The sequence below is a fragment of the Barbus barbus genome, assembly GCF_936440315.1.
Source record: "Barbus barbus genome assembly, chromosome: 28".
Classification (NCBI taxonomy): domain Eukaryota; kingdom Metazoa; phylum Chordata; class Actinopteri; order Cypriniformes; family Cyprinidae; genus Barbus; species Barbus barbus.
The window spans coordinates 15,727,746-15,746,430 of NC_136756.1; the positions used below are offsets into that span (position 1 = coordinate 15,727,746).

At 36.1% G+C, this 18,685-nt stretch overlaps 1 protein-coding gene across 1 annotated transcript in view; it reads right to left on the reverse strand.

Moving 5' to 3' along the window:
• The window catches only part of LOC306848013 (glutamate receptor ionotropic, delta-2), a gene marked incomplete at both ends in the record, with an annotated part of 396,902 nt that overhangs the window by 127,980 nt on the left and 250,237 nt on the right, over positions 1 to 18,685 (reverse strand). The window contains 3 exons of the mRNA XM_079382321.1: positions 1,571 to 1,732; positions 5,772 to 5,945; positions 11,199 to 11,252. Coding sequence (XP_079238447.1) covers positions 1,571 to 1,732; positions 5,772 to 5,945; positions 11,199 to 11,252 — 390 coding nt within the window. The remainder of the gene's footprint in view (positions 1 to 1,570; positions 1,733 to 5,771; positions 5,946 to 11,198; positions 11,253 to 18,685) is intronic.

Genomic DNA, 18,685 nt, shown 5'->3' on the forward strand with positions numbered 1-18,685 from the left:
TACAGGAGGAACAGTACATCCCTTAGGGGGTAAAGCCGTTCCCCACCAAGCACGGTGTTAAACCAGCCCTCAGTCACTAGCCCTGTAACATCGACTGTCATCTCACCCCAGGCAGTGAGCCATTTCTGTGGCCCTGCTGTACAACAGGCAAACAGAAGGGAGGAGAGTTTCACTGTACCACAACATTCCCCCTCTCCCTAACCAGCACACAAATAGAGACTCATTACGGTCCTCAAAACCAAACAGTCATTCGGTTTCCAATGCAAATGCATCCAAGGTCAAACTGCCATTCAAACACATCTCTTTAAATCACAGCAGGGCTCAGAGTCAGGACCTTTTCTGTTGGCCTGGTCACATTTTGCTCCATACTGCCAACATTTTTCACAGGCCTTTATAGTTTGAACAATGTTATGGATAGTTCACACAAAATTGAACATTCTGTCATTATTCATGTCGTTCCTAACCTGTATTACTTTCTGTCTTCCATGGAACGTTTCACATGTAATGAAAGTGATTCAGACTGGTGCTCTACAACTATAGAAATGGAGGGAAAACTGTATAAAAGTTTCTGTTCTACACAGAAGAAAGCGCTGTCTAAACTCTGCGCCGGTACGAGTTGTGTCAAGCTATTAATTAATCTGGTTGTTTCATGAGAAAAAGATGAATGTAGTTGCAATAAACGCATCAAGAATTCGTACTCCTGCAGCAGTGGAGGACTATTATTCTGCTTTGCGAAACTGTGGAAGAACTAATGACGGCAAGGTACTGGAAAGTGAAGTTGCGGGCTCTTTGATCGTCCCCTGGTGGCTGGCTGCAGTACAGGTCATAAACCCCGCCCTCTCCATGTAAACAAATGGGACTAGAGTCATAACAAAAGAATTAATTACACTTCCAATACAATTTTCCAAAACATGATTTTGGTCATTTAAGGTAGTAATCATGCTGATATATGTTCAATTGTTCATTTTTGTGGTAAGTTGGATTTTAGCTAGTAATTTGATGCTATAAAAACAGGACGTGTCGTTATGGTTGATTGGGTCCGCGGCTCCACCTCACGACACTACTGTGCAGAATCGGGCTCCAAATGACGTCATTTACTCACGATGGCAGCGGCCACACTGAGATATTTTGGCTTCACTTTTCTATAGTGGAAGGTAGCGGAGACGCGTCGTCCATCTTTCTTTACAGTCTATGGCAGATATTCAATCTGTTTATGTATTTTTCTACCCCTGAACGAAAAATTAAGCTGAATTCTTCTTTTTCATTTCTTGGAAAAAATTGAAAAAACGAATAAGAGCTGTTTTCTAATTTTTCTACTTTCAATATTAAATAAAAAAACGAGTGAACGCTCGATTCCCAATTTTGGTTTTCTAATTTCAAAAGGAAAATCCGTTGGCCGCCAAATACACGGACCCTTTAATAACTCTTTACATATAGGCTTTAAGTAAGTGTAAGACTGTTACTACTCAATTTCACAATCTACGTCTGAATAACCAAAAGTTTCAGAGCCCTGATACTGTCCTCGGGCCAGCAGATCACGTTTATCGTAAAGCCCTCTACAGTACTGTACCTTCTTCACAGTATCCAGCATAGACTTGCCACCCTGCCAGGGTTTGGAGCCCTTGCGTATACACGAAAGACTCGCCATGCTGTGCCATTTCCGGTCCTCCAGCTTCCTGTGGAAGGTGTTGGCCAACAGCAGCACCGTGTCGTAGATGTAGCGGTTGGTGATCTGACAAGACGACAAAAAGCAGCAGGAAACAAAGACACAAAAAGAAAAGGAACAGACAACGTGAGCACAGAGAGCCAGAGACACCAGATTAATATTCTCTTACAAGAAAAAGATTTATGTCTGAGTGGGTACAGCTGAGATGAAAGGTCTCTACAGTGGAAATGACAACAGGCTGCACGCATTGAACAAGCCATGGAAGACAATGAAGTTTAATAAGCAACAGAAAAAAAAAAAAACACACACACACTTCATACCTGTTATTTCCATCATGATACGCTTGTTTATGCATACAGGCTTTAGTGCTCTTGTCTGACTTGGGACATCAATTGTAACAGCACAATATGTTTTTTATTTGGTCATCTTGGCATGGTTTAATGTAAACAGTCAAATTTGTCTGGAGTAAATGTAAACAAGCCGGGCCAAAAATGGCTTTGTGTCAAGATATCAGTATATGGAGTCTGTTTATTGAGTTTTGTAGCATAAAGCATACTGATCTGTTGCTGTTTTGGGAAAATTAATTTAAGCAAAACATGCATGGCAACTGACATTTTAAACAAAATGTATGTACACTCTGGACAGTTTAAAAAAAAAATTATATTAAATACTGTAATATTTAAAAATTTTAGTCAGCAAGGACACATTACATTGATCAAACCTGACAGTAAAGGCATTTACAACGTAAAAAAAAAACTATTTCAAATTATTTGAACAACTAAATGTTGTTCTGTCTAACTTTCTATTCAAAGAATCGTGGAAAAAAAATTGATCATTGTTTCCACATAGATTAATAATATTAATTACATTAATAATATTAATAATAAATATTTCTTGAGCACTAAATCAGCAAATTAGAATGATTTCTGAAGGATTATTCGACACTGAAGATTGGAGCAATGTTTGCTAAAAACTCAGCTTTGCCATCACAGGAATAAATGATCTTTTAATATTAAATTACAAAAAAATTAAAACTTATTTCACAATATTACTATTTTTTACTGTATATTTGATCAAATAAAGGTAGCCTTGGTGAGAGTAACACACTTTTTTCAAAAAGATAAAAAATCTGAACCTGAAACTTTTGATTGGCAGGAAAAAAAAAAAAAAAAAAACTTGAGGAAATTAAAGGCCAAATGCATTCAAATAGCACAACGCTGTTACCTTAGATATGGTTCCGCATAATACAGGACAATTGGCAACTTCACTCATACACAAGCTCTAACACTTCGTGTAATGTCGGCACAAAGGAGAAAGTTAATTCGGCTCTGATCGATTGCACGGCTCTGATCTAGCCCAAGTGTTGTCTCAATTTTAATGAGAAGGTAATAAATAGAGTGAAGCGGTCATTAGGTTTCCAGCGTTGTTTATTAACCTGCGCTGCTCCCGCATACTTGACACTGTATCGAGTGTCTGAGTAATCCCAACCATGTTGACACATAGCTGAGGAAAACCTCTCACTATCAACATTGGTTTGCCATAATTGTCAAGAATGCAATCCGTTCAGGTAATCTATTCACATACGGCCATAGACTTGACAAAAATCTTCACCAGTAAACAGAGAAGCACAAAGGAAAGGCTATTCTAATTATGTTAGGAGTCACGCTCGGTTGGCTCCATCAACAGGCATTTGCAGGTATGGCTTTGAGAGCTGCCAAACTTACTGCCAATTATGCAGTATATATGTACATCGACTTCAAAACAGGCTGGAGAATAAGATGGAGATGACAGGAATGATGCTCCCGTCTTATGTTTCTCGAGTTTTATCCTCCAGGTTTAAAGGGAATGGGCTTCGCCATCCCAACACAGAGCGGAAACACCGGTGCTGCTTGTGTTTACTCTTCCTGACTCCCATAAAACAACTCATCTGTATACTGAGAGAATGGGCGTAAAAAAAGAGCAATGACCCAAAGAAGCAGACTTGACAGGGATCCACAAGACTACCAAGCAACAGTGTTGAGCTGTGTGGCTTTTCCCCATTCGCTGGATTTTTCATCTTCAAGAACAAAAACATAAAGGGCTTACTTATTGATTTATGTTTCATGTCTTGGACACAAAGTGCATTTTTTGGGTGGGCTGTTTTTCGGGAAGGCTATTTCATGATATAGCATTTGCAGGAGGAGTCTAGACCACCGAAGCAACAAATCTGCCACTGCCAAGGGGGTAAACAGACAAAGACAGGGGTTAAATTCAGGGGGGAGAAAATCGGCTGACCAGGGAAATCCATTAAGTCTGTTTGAAGTGCAGGAGTTAGTGGGTCTCTCCAGGGAAGAAGGTCTAAAGGGAACGGGAGGTGCAAAGGAGTATTCCAAAGGGAGGGTGGGATATATGTCGAGAAAGAAGGGTTGACTCCTGAATATTGAGCAAAACTGAATCCTTAACGTCAAACATGAGCTGCTTTTACAATATGCATTCAATATTACATGGAGAAGAGCACCTGTTCCCTCATATTTCACATACTGAAAATAATGGCTGAATTACAACTCAATATTTTTCTACCTTTTGATGAAATTCAAAACATATAGTGGCCCCAAAAATTTATGTGGATACAAAGTTCAAAATAACAACAATTATTCACTTACAAGGGAATTTTGAGATCTAGCCTCATTTGTTTGCACATGCCATGTGGATTAATATTGAACATATCAATATTTATATATTTTTTCTATGGAAAAGGTTTTAAAAACATTTTTTCAACACAATTTCAAGCAAGCAGCCATTGTAGCAAAGTTTAAATATTGTAAAAAAAAAAAACAAATCTTCAAGGTGTGTTTTTACTACATACTGTATGTGACCCTGGACCACAAAACCAGTCATAAGTGTTAATTTTTCAAAATTGAGATTTATATTTTTATATACAGATCATAATCTGTATAAGCTGAATAAATAAGATTTCCATTGATGTATGGTTTGTTAGGATAGGACAATATTTGGCCGAGATACAACTATTTGAAAATCTGGAATCTGAGGGTGCAAAAAAATCTAAATACTGAGAAATTCGCCTTTAAAATTGTCCAAATTAAGTTCTTAGCAATGCATATTACTAATCAAAAATGAAGTTTTAATATATTTACGGTAGGAAATTTATAAAATATCTTCATTGAACATGATCTTTACTTAATATCCTAATGATTTTTGGCATAAAAGAAAAATTGGTACTTTTGACCCATACAAATGTATTTTTGGCTATTGCTACAAATATACCCCAGCGACTTAAGACTGGTTTTGTGCTCCAGGGTCATATATGTTTTATACATGAAAGTGTTTTTACTACATATATTATTCAGACTATTTAATTATTTTAATTTATGGATACCCACATATAAGGCAATAAACATCAATATTTACATAATGCATACTGTGTGTTTTTATTAAAACCATGCAGAGACCTCTGTAAAGTGATAACGTAAACTTTTCAACTTTAATGCCATTTTTGCTACTGAATTTTAAATCATAGAGTATTCAAATATCTCCATTGAACACATATTCAAAAGACAAGAGGGAATTGTGAAACTAATGTAATGACACATTATTTTGGCAAATTAAAGACCAAATAAAAAAGGTATTAAAGTCATCGTCCTGTTTTGTGAATATCAAAAATATCTCCTGGCCCTGCTGAAAATATATATTTGCCTTGTCGATACCAATATACTCATGCAACTCGAGTAGGGGTTTAAAAAAAAAAAAGTGTATTGATATACCGTGCAGTGTTTACCAGTAATGAATGCGGCTCAATACACAACAAATCTGTTAATTTATGTTGTCATTTGTGTAAATTTGCATGTGGGAAAATGCATTTAGTTGGATAAACAGTAGAAAACAGGAATGGCACCCACAGGCACAGTGAAAGAACTGAAAACCCACAAAACAAGATTGCTAATTTTCACATTGACATTTTCTAGTTTTCTAAGGAAGTTAGCTCAAAGGCTAATGATGACAGTCAATGGACACAATCAAAAAAGGAAATGAAGGCAAATGATTTATGATTTTTATGATAACTTGAATGCATGAGTTATGAGTATTGGGTATGAGTTATGAATCACACCTCTAACATCTGTGCCTTCGGGTCTTTGGGGTCGCAGAGGGACGTGTTGATTCGGTGGTTGCTCCGGACGCAGCGCTGGCTGCTGTTCTGTGGGAAAGGGAAGGTCTGTCTCACCAGGGTCAGGCGACCTATAGACTTCATCACCAGTTCCTGCACATCCATGTCTGAAATCTCCTGCAGCACACGAGAGGAAAAAGCACATAGAAAGAGAGAATAATGTCAGAAAAATAAGGGATTTTTTTATGTGCAGTGAAAATAGGCTAGAAAGGCAAAAAGCATCTTGCTGAGAAGAGCTTTTTTTCCACACTTGACTGGAAAAGAAAGAGCAGAAGTAGGTCCAGAAAAAGGAAAAACAACAACCATGATTTTCAATTTAGTAAATAACCAACTACAACGTTGTCTCAAATTCAGTTTGAGAGAAGAAAAAGGGGTAGATATTAAATAAGAAACAAAATGTTATCTTTTTGGTTCCATTACTTAAGTGTTTTAGTGCTTTATCATCTTCCAGATATGTCTACATGAATCATGTAGCAATCGGAACATTTCTACCAGCTCTATAAACCTTCTTCTTTTCTTCTGACTTACTGTACAGGTAACTGTACATAATTGTAAAAAATGCATAATTGTAGACATTAAAATTCTATACTGGGAGAATTATAATAACTAAAATATTTACTTAGCATGGACCATACAACAAAAGATTATAGGTTAGCCAACAAGGGTAAAACTTAATTACATTAACAATTAATGATTTGTTTACTAATAATAAAATAGTACATATGGTACATATATACACTGCCCTCCAAAAGTTTGGAAACACCCCAACCTTCCTAAACCTTCCAACAAGACAATGACCACAAGTACACTTCCAAGCTGTGCAAATCCTATTTGGAGAGGAAACAGTCAGCTAGCATCATGTCCGTCATGGAATGGCCTCCTCAATCACCAGACCTCAACCCAATTGAGCTACTATGGGAGGAACTGGACCGTGATGTCCGTAAGAAGTGTCCAAACAGTGTGAATCATCTTTGGGCAATCCTTCAGGAGGCTTGGAGTAATATACAGTATCAATTCAATGATTGAATAAACTGACAGCTCGGATGCCCAGATTATGCAAAGCTGTAATAGCTTCTAATAGTGGATATTTTGATTAATAGAAAATTTATGAATCGAAAACTGTTTATGTAATAAAATATGTTTTTGTAGTTTGTGTTGCCCCTTATCAGTAAAAAGAATTCATGCCAATATTGTCAAAAACCCCACTTTTCTAGTGCGTTTCCAAACTTTTGGAGGGCAGTGTATATATAGTACATATAGTACATAAAAGTACATATAGTAATTGATTAACTTTCTTAAATATTGTATCTCAAAATATTTAAAAAATAAACAGTACTGATCAGGGTCACAAAATAATGCAGGGCAAAAATGCCACCAAACATATGAAAAATTCCCTAGATATAAAAAACATGAAGCATTTTTTTTTTTGTAAAAAAAATCTGCAAATCTAGTAAAGGATTTAAAACAGATTATACAGCACAATCAAAAATAAAAATAAAACAAAATCATTTTAGAACAGTGTTTATTCAAATTAAAAATTTATTTTAATAAATTGAAAATTTAAATGAAATGGACAACACTCTTTTTATCTGGTTAAAAAAGTTCACCAAGGTGAAAGAAAGAAAGAAAGAAAGAAAGAAAGAAAGAAAGAAACAGCTGAAAATTTGTTCCAGTTAAACAAATAATGCTCCTTCATTATAAACGTTGAGTCCTGACACCAGTACTGACAAACAAACTAAACTATCTTCACACATGGTTAAGTTTTCCTCTTTCATCAAGTCAAGGTCAAATTCTGTACTCTCCAGTTAGCTAAAAATGGGCCCAATTTAAATACAAGAAAAATAACTACATAAAAATCATCATTAGTATAACAGTTATTCTCATGAATGGGTATTCAGAGTGCTGCCAAAAGGCAGAAAGACATGACCGTGTGAGCTTGCGTGTCCTTGCGCAGCCTTAGGAGGAATGACTGCTAATTTTAGCCCGAAGCCATCTTTTCCACAGACGGGCAGAATGAAGTGAGTGAGCTGGGAATGATATGATGAGAATGGACAGGGAACGTCCCCAGTGAAGGTATACTTCAGAGCGGCCAAGCTGTTCCCTCTGACAGCCTTCACTTTTGAGTTTCATTCTCACCTGCAGAGCTGTGATTGCTGGTGACTGGCTCTCATGAAGTACGTCATTAAATCTGAACTTGTGGCACGCCGACGAGGAACTTACTTAGAATGTCGAAGCTGTTCAGCCTTCTGTAAGATTCAAATTAAAGTAGTCTACAATGCAACCTGCTCTCTGAAAGGTAATTTTAAGGTTTCTGATCGGACGAATTAAAGTCTTGCCTGACGCACAGTTGAACACTGTCAAACGATGTTTGTGCCGCTGTTAATTAACGTGGTAGGAATGATGGAGGATAATTTAGGAGGCATCAGGAGAGGGCATGTGAGGCCTTTATAGTGTGCTGCACAAATTTCAAGAGCAGAGAGGACATCACGCTTTTACAGACCTGAAAATACAAACACTGAGTGGCTTATTCTACCCCCGGATGACAAACGCAAAGGCCCTTGATGCTTAATTAGGAGCACTAAATTAGAATGACACAAATATGAGCCTACAGGGTTATGGCCCAATTTTAGGGTTCAGGTTTTGGCAGCTGCTTATTTTGTCCCCTATGAGTGCTGTCAAGTAAAGCCAACCATGAGCAATGCGTGTCCATACAGAGATATGTCAAGGTAATGTCATGTGCCTTTGTGTTTAACATGCGAGGACACAAAACTTTCCTCAGATGCACTAAATGCTCCACCTGCCTAAACTGGTGAGCTCTAGAAAACTGACAGCATTAAACGGTTACCTCCAAAAAATGTATACGATCAGATAAAGAGTTGCACATTTGTAATTCTTTATAAATCAGACTTAATTTTTTGTTTGTTTGTTTTGCCACAGTCCTTTTATAATGTTAGACAACTTATTTTGTGCCAGAAATGGTCATAATTAAATTTTCCATGAGCATTTTGCTTTTATGCCTTTAAATAGCAGCTGTTAATGTTTGCATGTGAAATAAGTACAGCCCTCTGCTGAGTGGGCTATTGCCAGCGCTCCATTCTTCAATGAAAGCTGCTTAGTATTAAGGACTTAATAATAAAATTAAAATGATTAAAACTATTAAAATTCAAATAAATAAATGAGTTAGTATGGATTATTTAAATAATCAAGTAATCAGTTGATTATTCTGACAATTAATCGAGTAATTATAATGTTATATAATTATAATTGTTTTTGTTTGTAGTAAGAAAAATAGACCTTACCCAAAAACAGCCTTTAAAATGACTTACAATATTTATATAATAGCAATGAGGCAATAATAATTAGTTCAAATAAAGTAATTAAAATCACTTAATCTTATGGTTTTATATTTAAAAAAAACTGTTAAAATACATAATGTATTTTAAACATGCTAATATACATAATGAATTATAATAAATGCGCCAACGGCCTGACGGATTGTTTTACACTTTACTGTACGATCTATTCCTTGTTTAAGATTGACTAAACAACATTTAATTCTAATTCCCACTTAATCTTAAATATTTGGCCATTTCTTAAATACTGAAATGCTACAGCCACTGTAATTTATTGACATATATGGACATCAAAACGTGTAAACTCAGAGCAAGTGTTTAAACCTTTATTTTGAAATTGTGCTGAACAGTTATCATATTGCGTTAGCATACAATGACTAAACTAAATGAATATTTAATTACTATAATACTGATTTCCTGCTAGAAATAACATCAAGAGTGCAAAAAGTTAGTCAGAAATATACATTTACACACTAAACTGACCACCAAACACAACTTTCAGACGCCATCTTTATTTTTTAGCTCAACCGTCACGGAATGGAACGCACAGGATTGTGGGATATCAAAGGCAGCGAAGGATACATCTATGCTGCGGTTGTGGCTAGAAGGGATACAGCTCCCACCGGAAATGAACAATGAAATTAATTTTCTACCTATTAGATTGTGTTTTATTAACATCTACACCAACCCCTTACAATAATGAAACAATAGTAATTATTGTTGTACAGTGTGACAAAAATGACACTGCATTGATGTGTGCATGCCCAGTAGCGCCATACGTATCCCTTCTAGCCTTAACCCTATGCTGACTTCAAAATTCGATTAGAAGAAGGTACCTCCGGAGACAGGAATTGAAGCAGAATTTGTATTCAGACATCCCTTGATGCTTTCCTGCTTTGGAATGCTACCTCCGAAGGCAGCATTTTAGAGCTTCTGGATGTAGCCATATTATTCTCCTGAGTTTACTTAGGTTTATAAATGATTTACCTTACAAATCTGATGAAATGGCGAACATTGTGTTCCCAGATGAACGCTATAATAAACCCAAACTCACAACAATATGCAGAGATGGAGTTTGAGACGCGCCACACAGGTAAATGATAACGTTCGTGTGGAGCAGTATTTATTTACTGTAAATGGAGCCGCTCTGACACACACGCACATAGCCTACATGCATGTAAATAATTAAAGTGGATATATTAAACCTGCATCGCATATATGTAACTGAATCGTAGTGTTTGTGAATTCCGGTATTTTGGCATATCCAAAATCCAACCGAGGATTTTTTAAAATCGAGAACTCGAATTGAATCAGGAATCGTGACAGCCCTAAAATTTATTTTAGCCACTTTTTCCTTGTAAATATGTGCAGAGCAGCTGGTGCCGCACACAGACAGGAACAGCAAATGTTTGATGGACCAAGTTAGTTCTTCTAGTTATAGAAAATAACAGAAGCTATAGAAATTCCTCCTTACTACCTAAACATGACTGGGTAAACCTAGTTTCTGAGCCGACTTCAAAATGTTTTTGCATTGAGTTTCAATACATTGTCTTTTTGGACTGGGGAGTGAATTTGTTTCAGTACAATTTCATAGTGCACTCAACTATATTATTCAAAAAGACCAAACTGATTTATATGACCATTTTAAATAAAACCAGAAAGATTAATAGAGGTTACCATAGAGAGTGACTTTTAAGTTACTGAAATAGCTATAATTCAGGCAGATGGGCTCAAGGTCTATATCGTCATTGTCTTCTTGTCGCAGGATCATTTTGGAAAAATGCTTTATTCGTTAAAGAAAGCGCTGAATTATTTTAGAGCGCTACTCCCATGCTTGCCAAATCTAATTTATATCACTGAGCTGTAATTTGTCCTTATCTGGCCACCTTCATCAGGCTCCAAATGAGCCCTTGTCCGCCTCTCACTTAGACAATAAAGATATAAAGATGCAAATATATTCAAATGTGCTTACAGAAAGAATAAACTAGATTTCTCACAAAATAGCTAAAGAACCCACCTCATTTATGATGATCCAGTGACAGTCAAAAGCCACAAGATTTGTTTCCACCACCTAGAGAGAAAGAAAGAAACATTTGACCAATTAGAAACTGAATAGTTTGGAAGAGTGTAAGGCGAACTGTCTCTTCCAATCATGTGATTAATTTATTATAAAAAACAATGACAGCTGCAGGGTTTCTGTTGAACTTAATGATTGCTCATCAAAGGTTTAACAGTGGACAAGTTAAAGGTTTATGAAATTTGGCATCTATAACAGATTCACTTAAATATCCAAACAGTATTAGAGCCTGTAAATATATGTTGTAAACTATGTCTCCATATGTATCTTAAAGTGTCCCTATAATGGATTTTTGAAAATTACCTTTCATGCAGTGTGTAACACAGCTCTAAGTGAATGAAAACATCCAGCAAAGTTAAAATCTGAAAGTGCACTGTGTATAAAGATATTGTCTCTCAAACGAAAGAGTCAAATCTGAATCATTGAAACAAATCATTTTTAAAACGAATCCCAAGCCATCAACATGAAACATTAGCATATTACCTGCCCACATTACCCGCCCACTTGTTGGTCTTTTCGCATTGGTCTGAATGAAAATGCAGATTCATTCTTTGCCACTAGGTGCCGCTTTTGGAGCATAAAATACCACTTTACACACAGGCATGATGAAATGAAAATGAGACCAATCACCGCACATTAGCGTCACACAAAGGAGGGATTTGGAAAAATGAATCGTTGAGCGAATCGTTTAGGAGTCGATGAGCAAGTAAGGTAAAAATAAATGCATATTATAAGACAATGAAAGTGTTTTTTGACCTTGCATGCAATGTCAACCTGTTATTGGGGACTCCCAAAACCAAAACATGAACCTTTCATAACCCATAATAGGGGCACTTTAAACTACACACTGTTCCTCCCATTGTGTCCCATCTTTGGTTCTCTCTCTCCACACCAACATGACGCAAAAACATAGTACCCTTCACCAATGTTTCTCCTGCCCACTGTACCAGCACCGCATTTCATTAACCATAATTGTGTAGGTGACTAAATGTGGGTGTCATAAAACATTTTGGTTATAAACAAAAGGAACAGCTGGAGAAACTGACATCTGAAGCGTTAATAGTGTTTTAATCTTCCACAAACACCTAATAAAACTTTATAATTACAAAAGAGACAAGAGGAATACAATTTTCCATCAACTGGAACAAGATGGCAGTGCATGACAAACAGAGCTCAGCAGGCTTTATGCCGGGGGTCTTCATCACATACTGTTAAATAGGAGAAACTGGGGAGTGTTGTAACATTTTGCATTTTTGTTATTATTATTTTTAATATAAAATTATTTTTACCATATTTATCTGCAACAAATTAATTAAGAATATGTTAATTAGTGTCAAGGGCAAGTGTGGGTGGTAACCCAAAATAATTAATTGTAATAATAAATTTAATTTTAAAGGAAAAAAAAAATAACTAAGCCATTCCTAATCACCACCAATGATCCCATTTAATTTCATAAATATTCAATTCTGTCCCACTTTATATTGTGTCCATAATACCTGTGTACTTACATAGTAACTAGATGTGTACGTGGTATGTAACCACAGTGTAAGTACACATTGATACATAGTATCTACAGCGCTAATGTTTGGGTAACTACACATATGTAACAACCCACTGAATGGTATGTGTAAGTACAAATGTGTAACAGGACATTGGTAACAACTCTTTTTGGTAATGAAAGTACAAATGTGTAACTGGACTAACAGCACTTTTTGGTAAAGAAAGTATTACACTTTATATTGAGTAGACAATTCCTATGGATTTACCATGTAATTACTCTGATGTTACACAGCAGCGGTCAGTAAGTTAGGCTTTACATATAAATTGTGGTTGGTGTCCAGAATGTTACACTTTATGTTAAGTGGACAGTTCCTGAGGAGTTACCATGCAAGTACACTGGTATTACAGAGGTGCACCAACTCCACCATCTCAAGATCCAACTCCACTTTACATATCACTAAACCTACCAGTTTCCACCCCCTGGATCGAATTGTTCCAATTACTCTTATACATACTGTTGTTACAAAATGTAGTTATACAATTCCTGTTACACGAGTACTTAGTGAAGTGAAAAAAGTGTTGTTACCAATGTCCTGTTACACATTTGTACTTACACATACCATTTTGAGGATTGTTACATGTGTGCAGTTATACAAATATTACAGCTGTAGATACTATTTACCAATATGTACTTTCACTGTGATTACATATTACGTACACATCTAGTTACTGTGTAAGTACACAGGTATTAGGGACAATATAAAGTGGGACCAATGCATTAGTTTTACATTTTTTATAAGACAGAGAAATGACAGACAGACAGATAGATAGATCGATCTATGATGATGATTTTCTGCGACTTTTACTGTCACCTCTGCCTACAGCCAATTCCTAATTGAATTAAACTGGAAGTTTTACAGCACTCTCTAGTCTCATCTGTACTATATGCCATGTGTAATCATTAGCTCAGTAAGTGATGTTGAAGTTTGCTTTGAAAATGCAAAGATCAGCTTGATATGTTAGCAAGATCCAGAAAAAAAGTACATCACAACCTCTTGACACCAAAACAGGAGTAGACAAAGTGGCCACTCTTATTAATTACACGGTCCAATCATTTTCATGTCAAAGGCTTTGTGAGGTCATTAAAGTGGCTCATGAAAAGTGTGTGTGGCTCAAAGAAGTTGTGTATATACAGTCAAAAGTTTCGAGGCAGATGTCTGAGCTTAATTAAAGCATTGGCTTAACTTCTACTAGTCCAAGATGAACCTCTAAGGCTTGTCTTAATGCCAAGAAAAAGTTCAAGGTTGTTACAAAGTGCGTTTGACCCGAACAAATATGCCTCTATATTAGACATGGTAAAAGGCTAAATATTTGAGTGGCTGCATCCATGCTCTTTTTTTTTTCTGTTAAATATGCAATTAAAGTTGATGGTGAGTGGTATGCCGTCCATTGCCAAAGAGGAAGGTATTGATTCTGGCAGTGAGCTGAACGTTTGCACAGACGAGATTGAGATGCTCACACAGATATCTAGGAAAATCAAGCAAAAGATCTGTCCAAGTTAAACAGAGTCATCCCCTGGGCAGAATCAGGCTCAGGAAATTAGCAAACAGACCTACATGTCTGATGTTCCTTAAAGGCATAGTTCACCATTTTGACTCCCTCCTGTCGTTACAAACCTCCATGCCTTACTTTCTTTCTTTTATTAAACACAAAAAACCTTAAAGAATGTACTGTGAATAGACAATGTATTGCCAAAATCTAAAATAACCATATGAATAGTATAAAAGTACCATAATAGCATCATAAAAGTAGTCCATCCAACTCGAGCGCTATATTCCAAAGTATTCTGAAGCCATTTTATAGCTTAATGCGAGGAACAAATCCAAAGTTCCAAAGTTCAGTCTTTATTCACACTATATATTGCACAATTAGGCTATTCTGTGTTGGTTTTGATATCACTGACGTCATGAAATGAAACAACGAGAACTAATGGGGTTTGGTATCAAAAGCATCAAATTATATTCTGTGTTCATATTTGCCACACTGACCAACATAAATCTGCTTGTTTGAAAGTGACTTCTATGTGCGCTGCAATTCATATCATACACTACTGACAATAGACAATGGGCTTCAGACATTTTGTGATGCACCTTCGCACAAAGCTGTTATATGGCTTCAGAACATTGAAAATGTTCACAACACTGTGCACAACTTCTTCTATGATACATTTCTTGATTTTTTGAGAATTGGACACTTTCACAGACACCCCATTAATTTTTTATTATAAGGACAGTGTGGTAAGGACATTCTTCAGAAATCACCTCATGTGTCTCCTACAAAAAGAGCCAGACATAAAATAATGGCAAAACTATGCCTTTAAGAACCACAAAGAAGCATAATTGGTCATTTCAGTGTGATTATGAATATATGGGAATCTGGTCTGACTAGCTGTTGAGCTGCAATGACAACCCTGAATGACAGTGGGTTGACGTAAAGTCTTATGCCTGCAAGATCAAAGCCCATAATAACTGGGAGATGCCCACTCTTCCAAAGTGCTGTCAGCTGTAAATCTACCGAGAATTAAGAGGCCATGTGAATTTACATCCATTGAGAGAGCCATCACCTCAGTACTAGAGGTCTCCAACTGCATTAATGTGAAAACCCAGCGAAGAATAAGCAGCTACTGTTAACCACAATCACAAATCTCTTTCATTTCCTTCCTATTGTTTCTTTTCTTTGCTTTCTAATGAGCCCGAGTGGTTGCGGCATGCCTTTAACAATTCACAAATTAGAAGAAAAAAAACACCTCTTCAAGGGAGACACATTCAAGTTCTATCCACTTTCAAATACAAACAGTTGTTTAAATTATATGGTGAAAGCAATGTCCTTCAACCAGGTGCTTTCACAGAATGATGATTATTGTTATTATCTCATATTTTCCACCTGCCTGAGCCCTAGAAGTGGAAGGTGAGATGGCGTGTATTCATTAAAGAGAGCCAAAGGGAGAGATGACCAGAATTAGACGTGAACTTTGACATCCACCAACCGAACAAAGAGGCCTCCGCACCACCTCTTTTTACCTCATAAGTGACCCAACGGATCCAAATGAGGACTTAAAACTTTGCCAAGAAGTTTTAGTTTCTATGTTAAGACAGAATATTTTTAAACTTCATATTAATCTTATGAATGTATTTGCAGGGAAAATCGATTAACTGAGTCACAATTATACCAAATGTAATGTAAATGTAATGATAAAACAACTCTAATATCATGTTAAATTAAATCTAGGTTAAAAAGGTATCATTTAACACAGTTTTCAACAAAGGGGATCCTTAACCCATCAATTTACAGCATACCATTTAGCATAGTATTTGTAAAAAAAAAAACTAACAAAAAAACAGAAAACATGGCACTATTTCTGTACAACAGTGTATGGTTTATGCTTAAACAGTTTACAGCGTGTCACTGCCATAAGCTTTATTATTAATTTTGAAAGAAATACTTTTATTTAGGAAGAATGCATTAAACTAAATAATATTACAAAAGACATCTAAATATTACAAAAGATTTCTATTCATCAAAAAATCCTGAAAAAATCTATTAATAAATATATTGATAATATTGTTTGTTGAGCATCAAATCAGCATATTACAATGATTTCCGAGGATCACGTGACACTGAAAATTCAGCTTTGCCATCACAGGAATACATGTACATATATAAAATATATTAAAAATAATAATTTTATTTTTAATTGTAGAAATATTTCACAATGCTACTGTTTTAGCTGTATATTTGATTAACTTAAATGCAGCCTTGACTTATTTCAAAAACTTTCAAAAATGTTACCGACCCCAAAATAATTTTAATATTTAACTGTTTTTACCAGAAAACAAGACAAAAATAAAAACTATTTTTATTCAAATGACCCATTTTAAACTTTGGATTATCTTTTTAAGATTCAATGTAATGAACTCTTACGCAAAATATGGAAAATCCAAAGTTTTGCAAATAGCTCTGTCTCATTGTAACAGATTAATAACTACAAAACAAGACTTTTGCTTCCTGTGCATTCATCATTTAGCATATTATTATGAGATTACTATGAGCTGTGAAAAAAAATGCAATTTTTGCTCTTGGCCAAGTTTACAATTCAAGACCTCGTAGACAAAACCGTCTGTACTACTAACCACGAACGCCATATGTGACAGCAAAAGAGATCTGGTGGTTTTCTGCGCTGATTAATTCCTCAAATGGCACATTATTCTTCAGAGTGAATTCCAGCATGTTATGTACTTAGCTCAAAATTGCTCGAGCATGAGCGCTTTAAATACATCAAAACTGTTATGTGTCACAATTGCCATTTTGCTTTAATGTCAGCCAGCCTTGCTGTGAGCTGCGGCTTTAGTCATGTATAATTCATCCACCGTGTGGAGTTTGTCAGGAGGGTGGCCCATCTCACTGCTGTAGTGTGACTTTTTACAACACACACCACCACTGACACACACTTATCATGCCATCATCTCTGAGGGTGCAGCACTGTGTCTCCCGTACCAGAGGATTGGATAGTGAACGCACACGGCAACACACAAATAGGCCCATACAGAAACACTCAAACTTGTTCACGCTTCGTAATTATGCCACTTGTGTCTCTGATAACACAGGGACAGTCTAAATTGGATGTGGGTATGCTGTGAAATCATAATCACATAATCATGGAGAAAAAAAAAAGAAATACAAAACAAGCCAAGCTTTAAACAGCTATAGTCAACAAGAGGTTTCAAAACACACTCATTGGACTTCATCAGAATGATATTAAAGTCTTTACAAAGTCAACACAAAATCAAAATGGACCCCATTTACTTTCTTAATGTACATTAAGGTCTTAATATGAACGATTCATTGGTGCATGTTATTCCAAATACAAAAATTGTTTTCATAATCTTCACTCAAAATGTAATAACTTGGTCTTCTTTTCCTGAATAATGTTCAGCCATAGCCAAATAGCTATTTAGGCACCATTATAGCAAACTTACTCTATGATCTGGCTCAGTGGCGTAACTTTGCTTTGAAAAGTGGTGGGGACACCGCACAAAACGTTTTGCTATTTGTTTATTTAATAACCGAATTTACTTGGGGACTGAGTTCAGAGTTGGAAATGCACTTAATTTCCACACATGCATCACATTCACAAATATGTCTACAAACATCCAAATAAGAAAAACGTAACATTCACAATGTGGAACAACTTGCTAAAAGGACAACTTGCTAAAAGTAGGTGTGATCAATGCACGCGCTGAACGAAGAATCAACATTACGTCAAGAGTCAAGACAAGCCCACAAAATGTTTCCTCATCCAATCAAATAATTTAACCAATCCTGAACTACGCAAAACCTTGTGTAAAACATGAATGAGAGTTAATTTGTGTTTGAAATAGTTAAACTACCTTTATTAATTAAATAAATGAAATTGTTTTGACGAATCTTTTTTTTTATGACGTTTTTATAAAAGCTCTATTTTTCCTCCCCCACCCCACATGTAAAGGCTAGTTAACGGTAAATGTTGCTACCTATAGCATAAATGTTAAAACATCAACAAAATGTCCAAAAGAAAGCGTGGAAGTGATATAAGAAGCTTTTTAGTGAAGCAGCCACGCACAGTAAAGGCCATTACACACTGAGTCCGAATTTTTCGTCCGAAATTTTCGCACGTTGAAAAATAAATACGACCTCACGTTGTCAATCACGTTTGCACACTGCCTCCGAAATTGTCGTCCGTCAAAAAAAAATCGGATCGGGTTCGATTTTTTTGCGTTTTTCGCATCCGTATAAAGCATTTTGAGATGCTTTGAGAAGGTGTTTTGACCATTCAGAGCCACCGTACAAAAAAAGCCACAACGAAAGCCAAAATCCAAAATGGTGTCAGA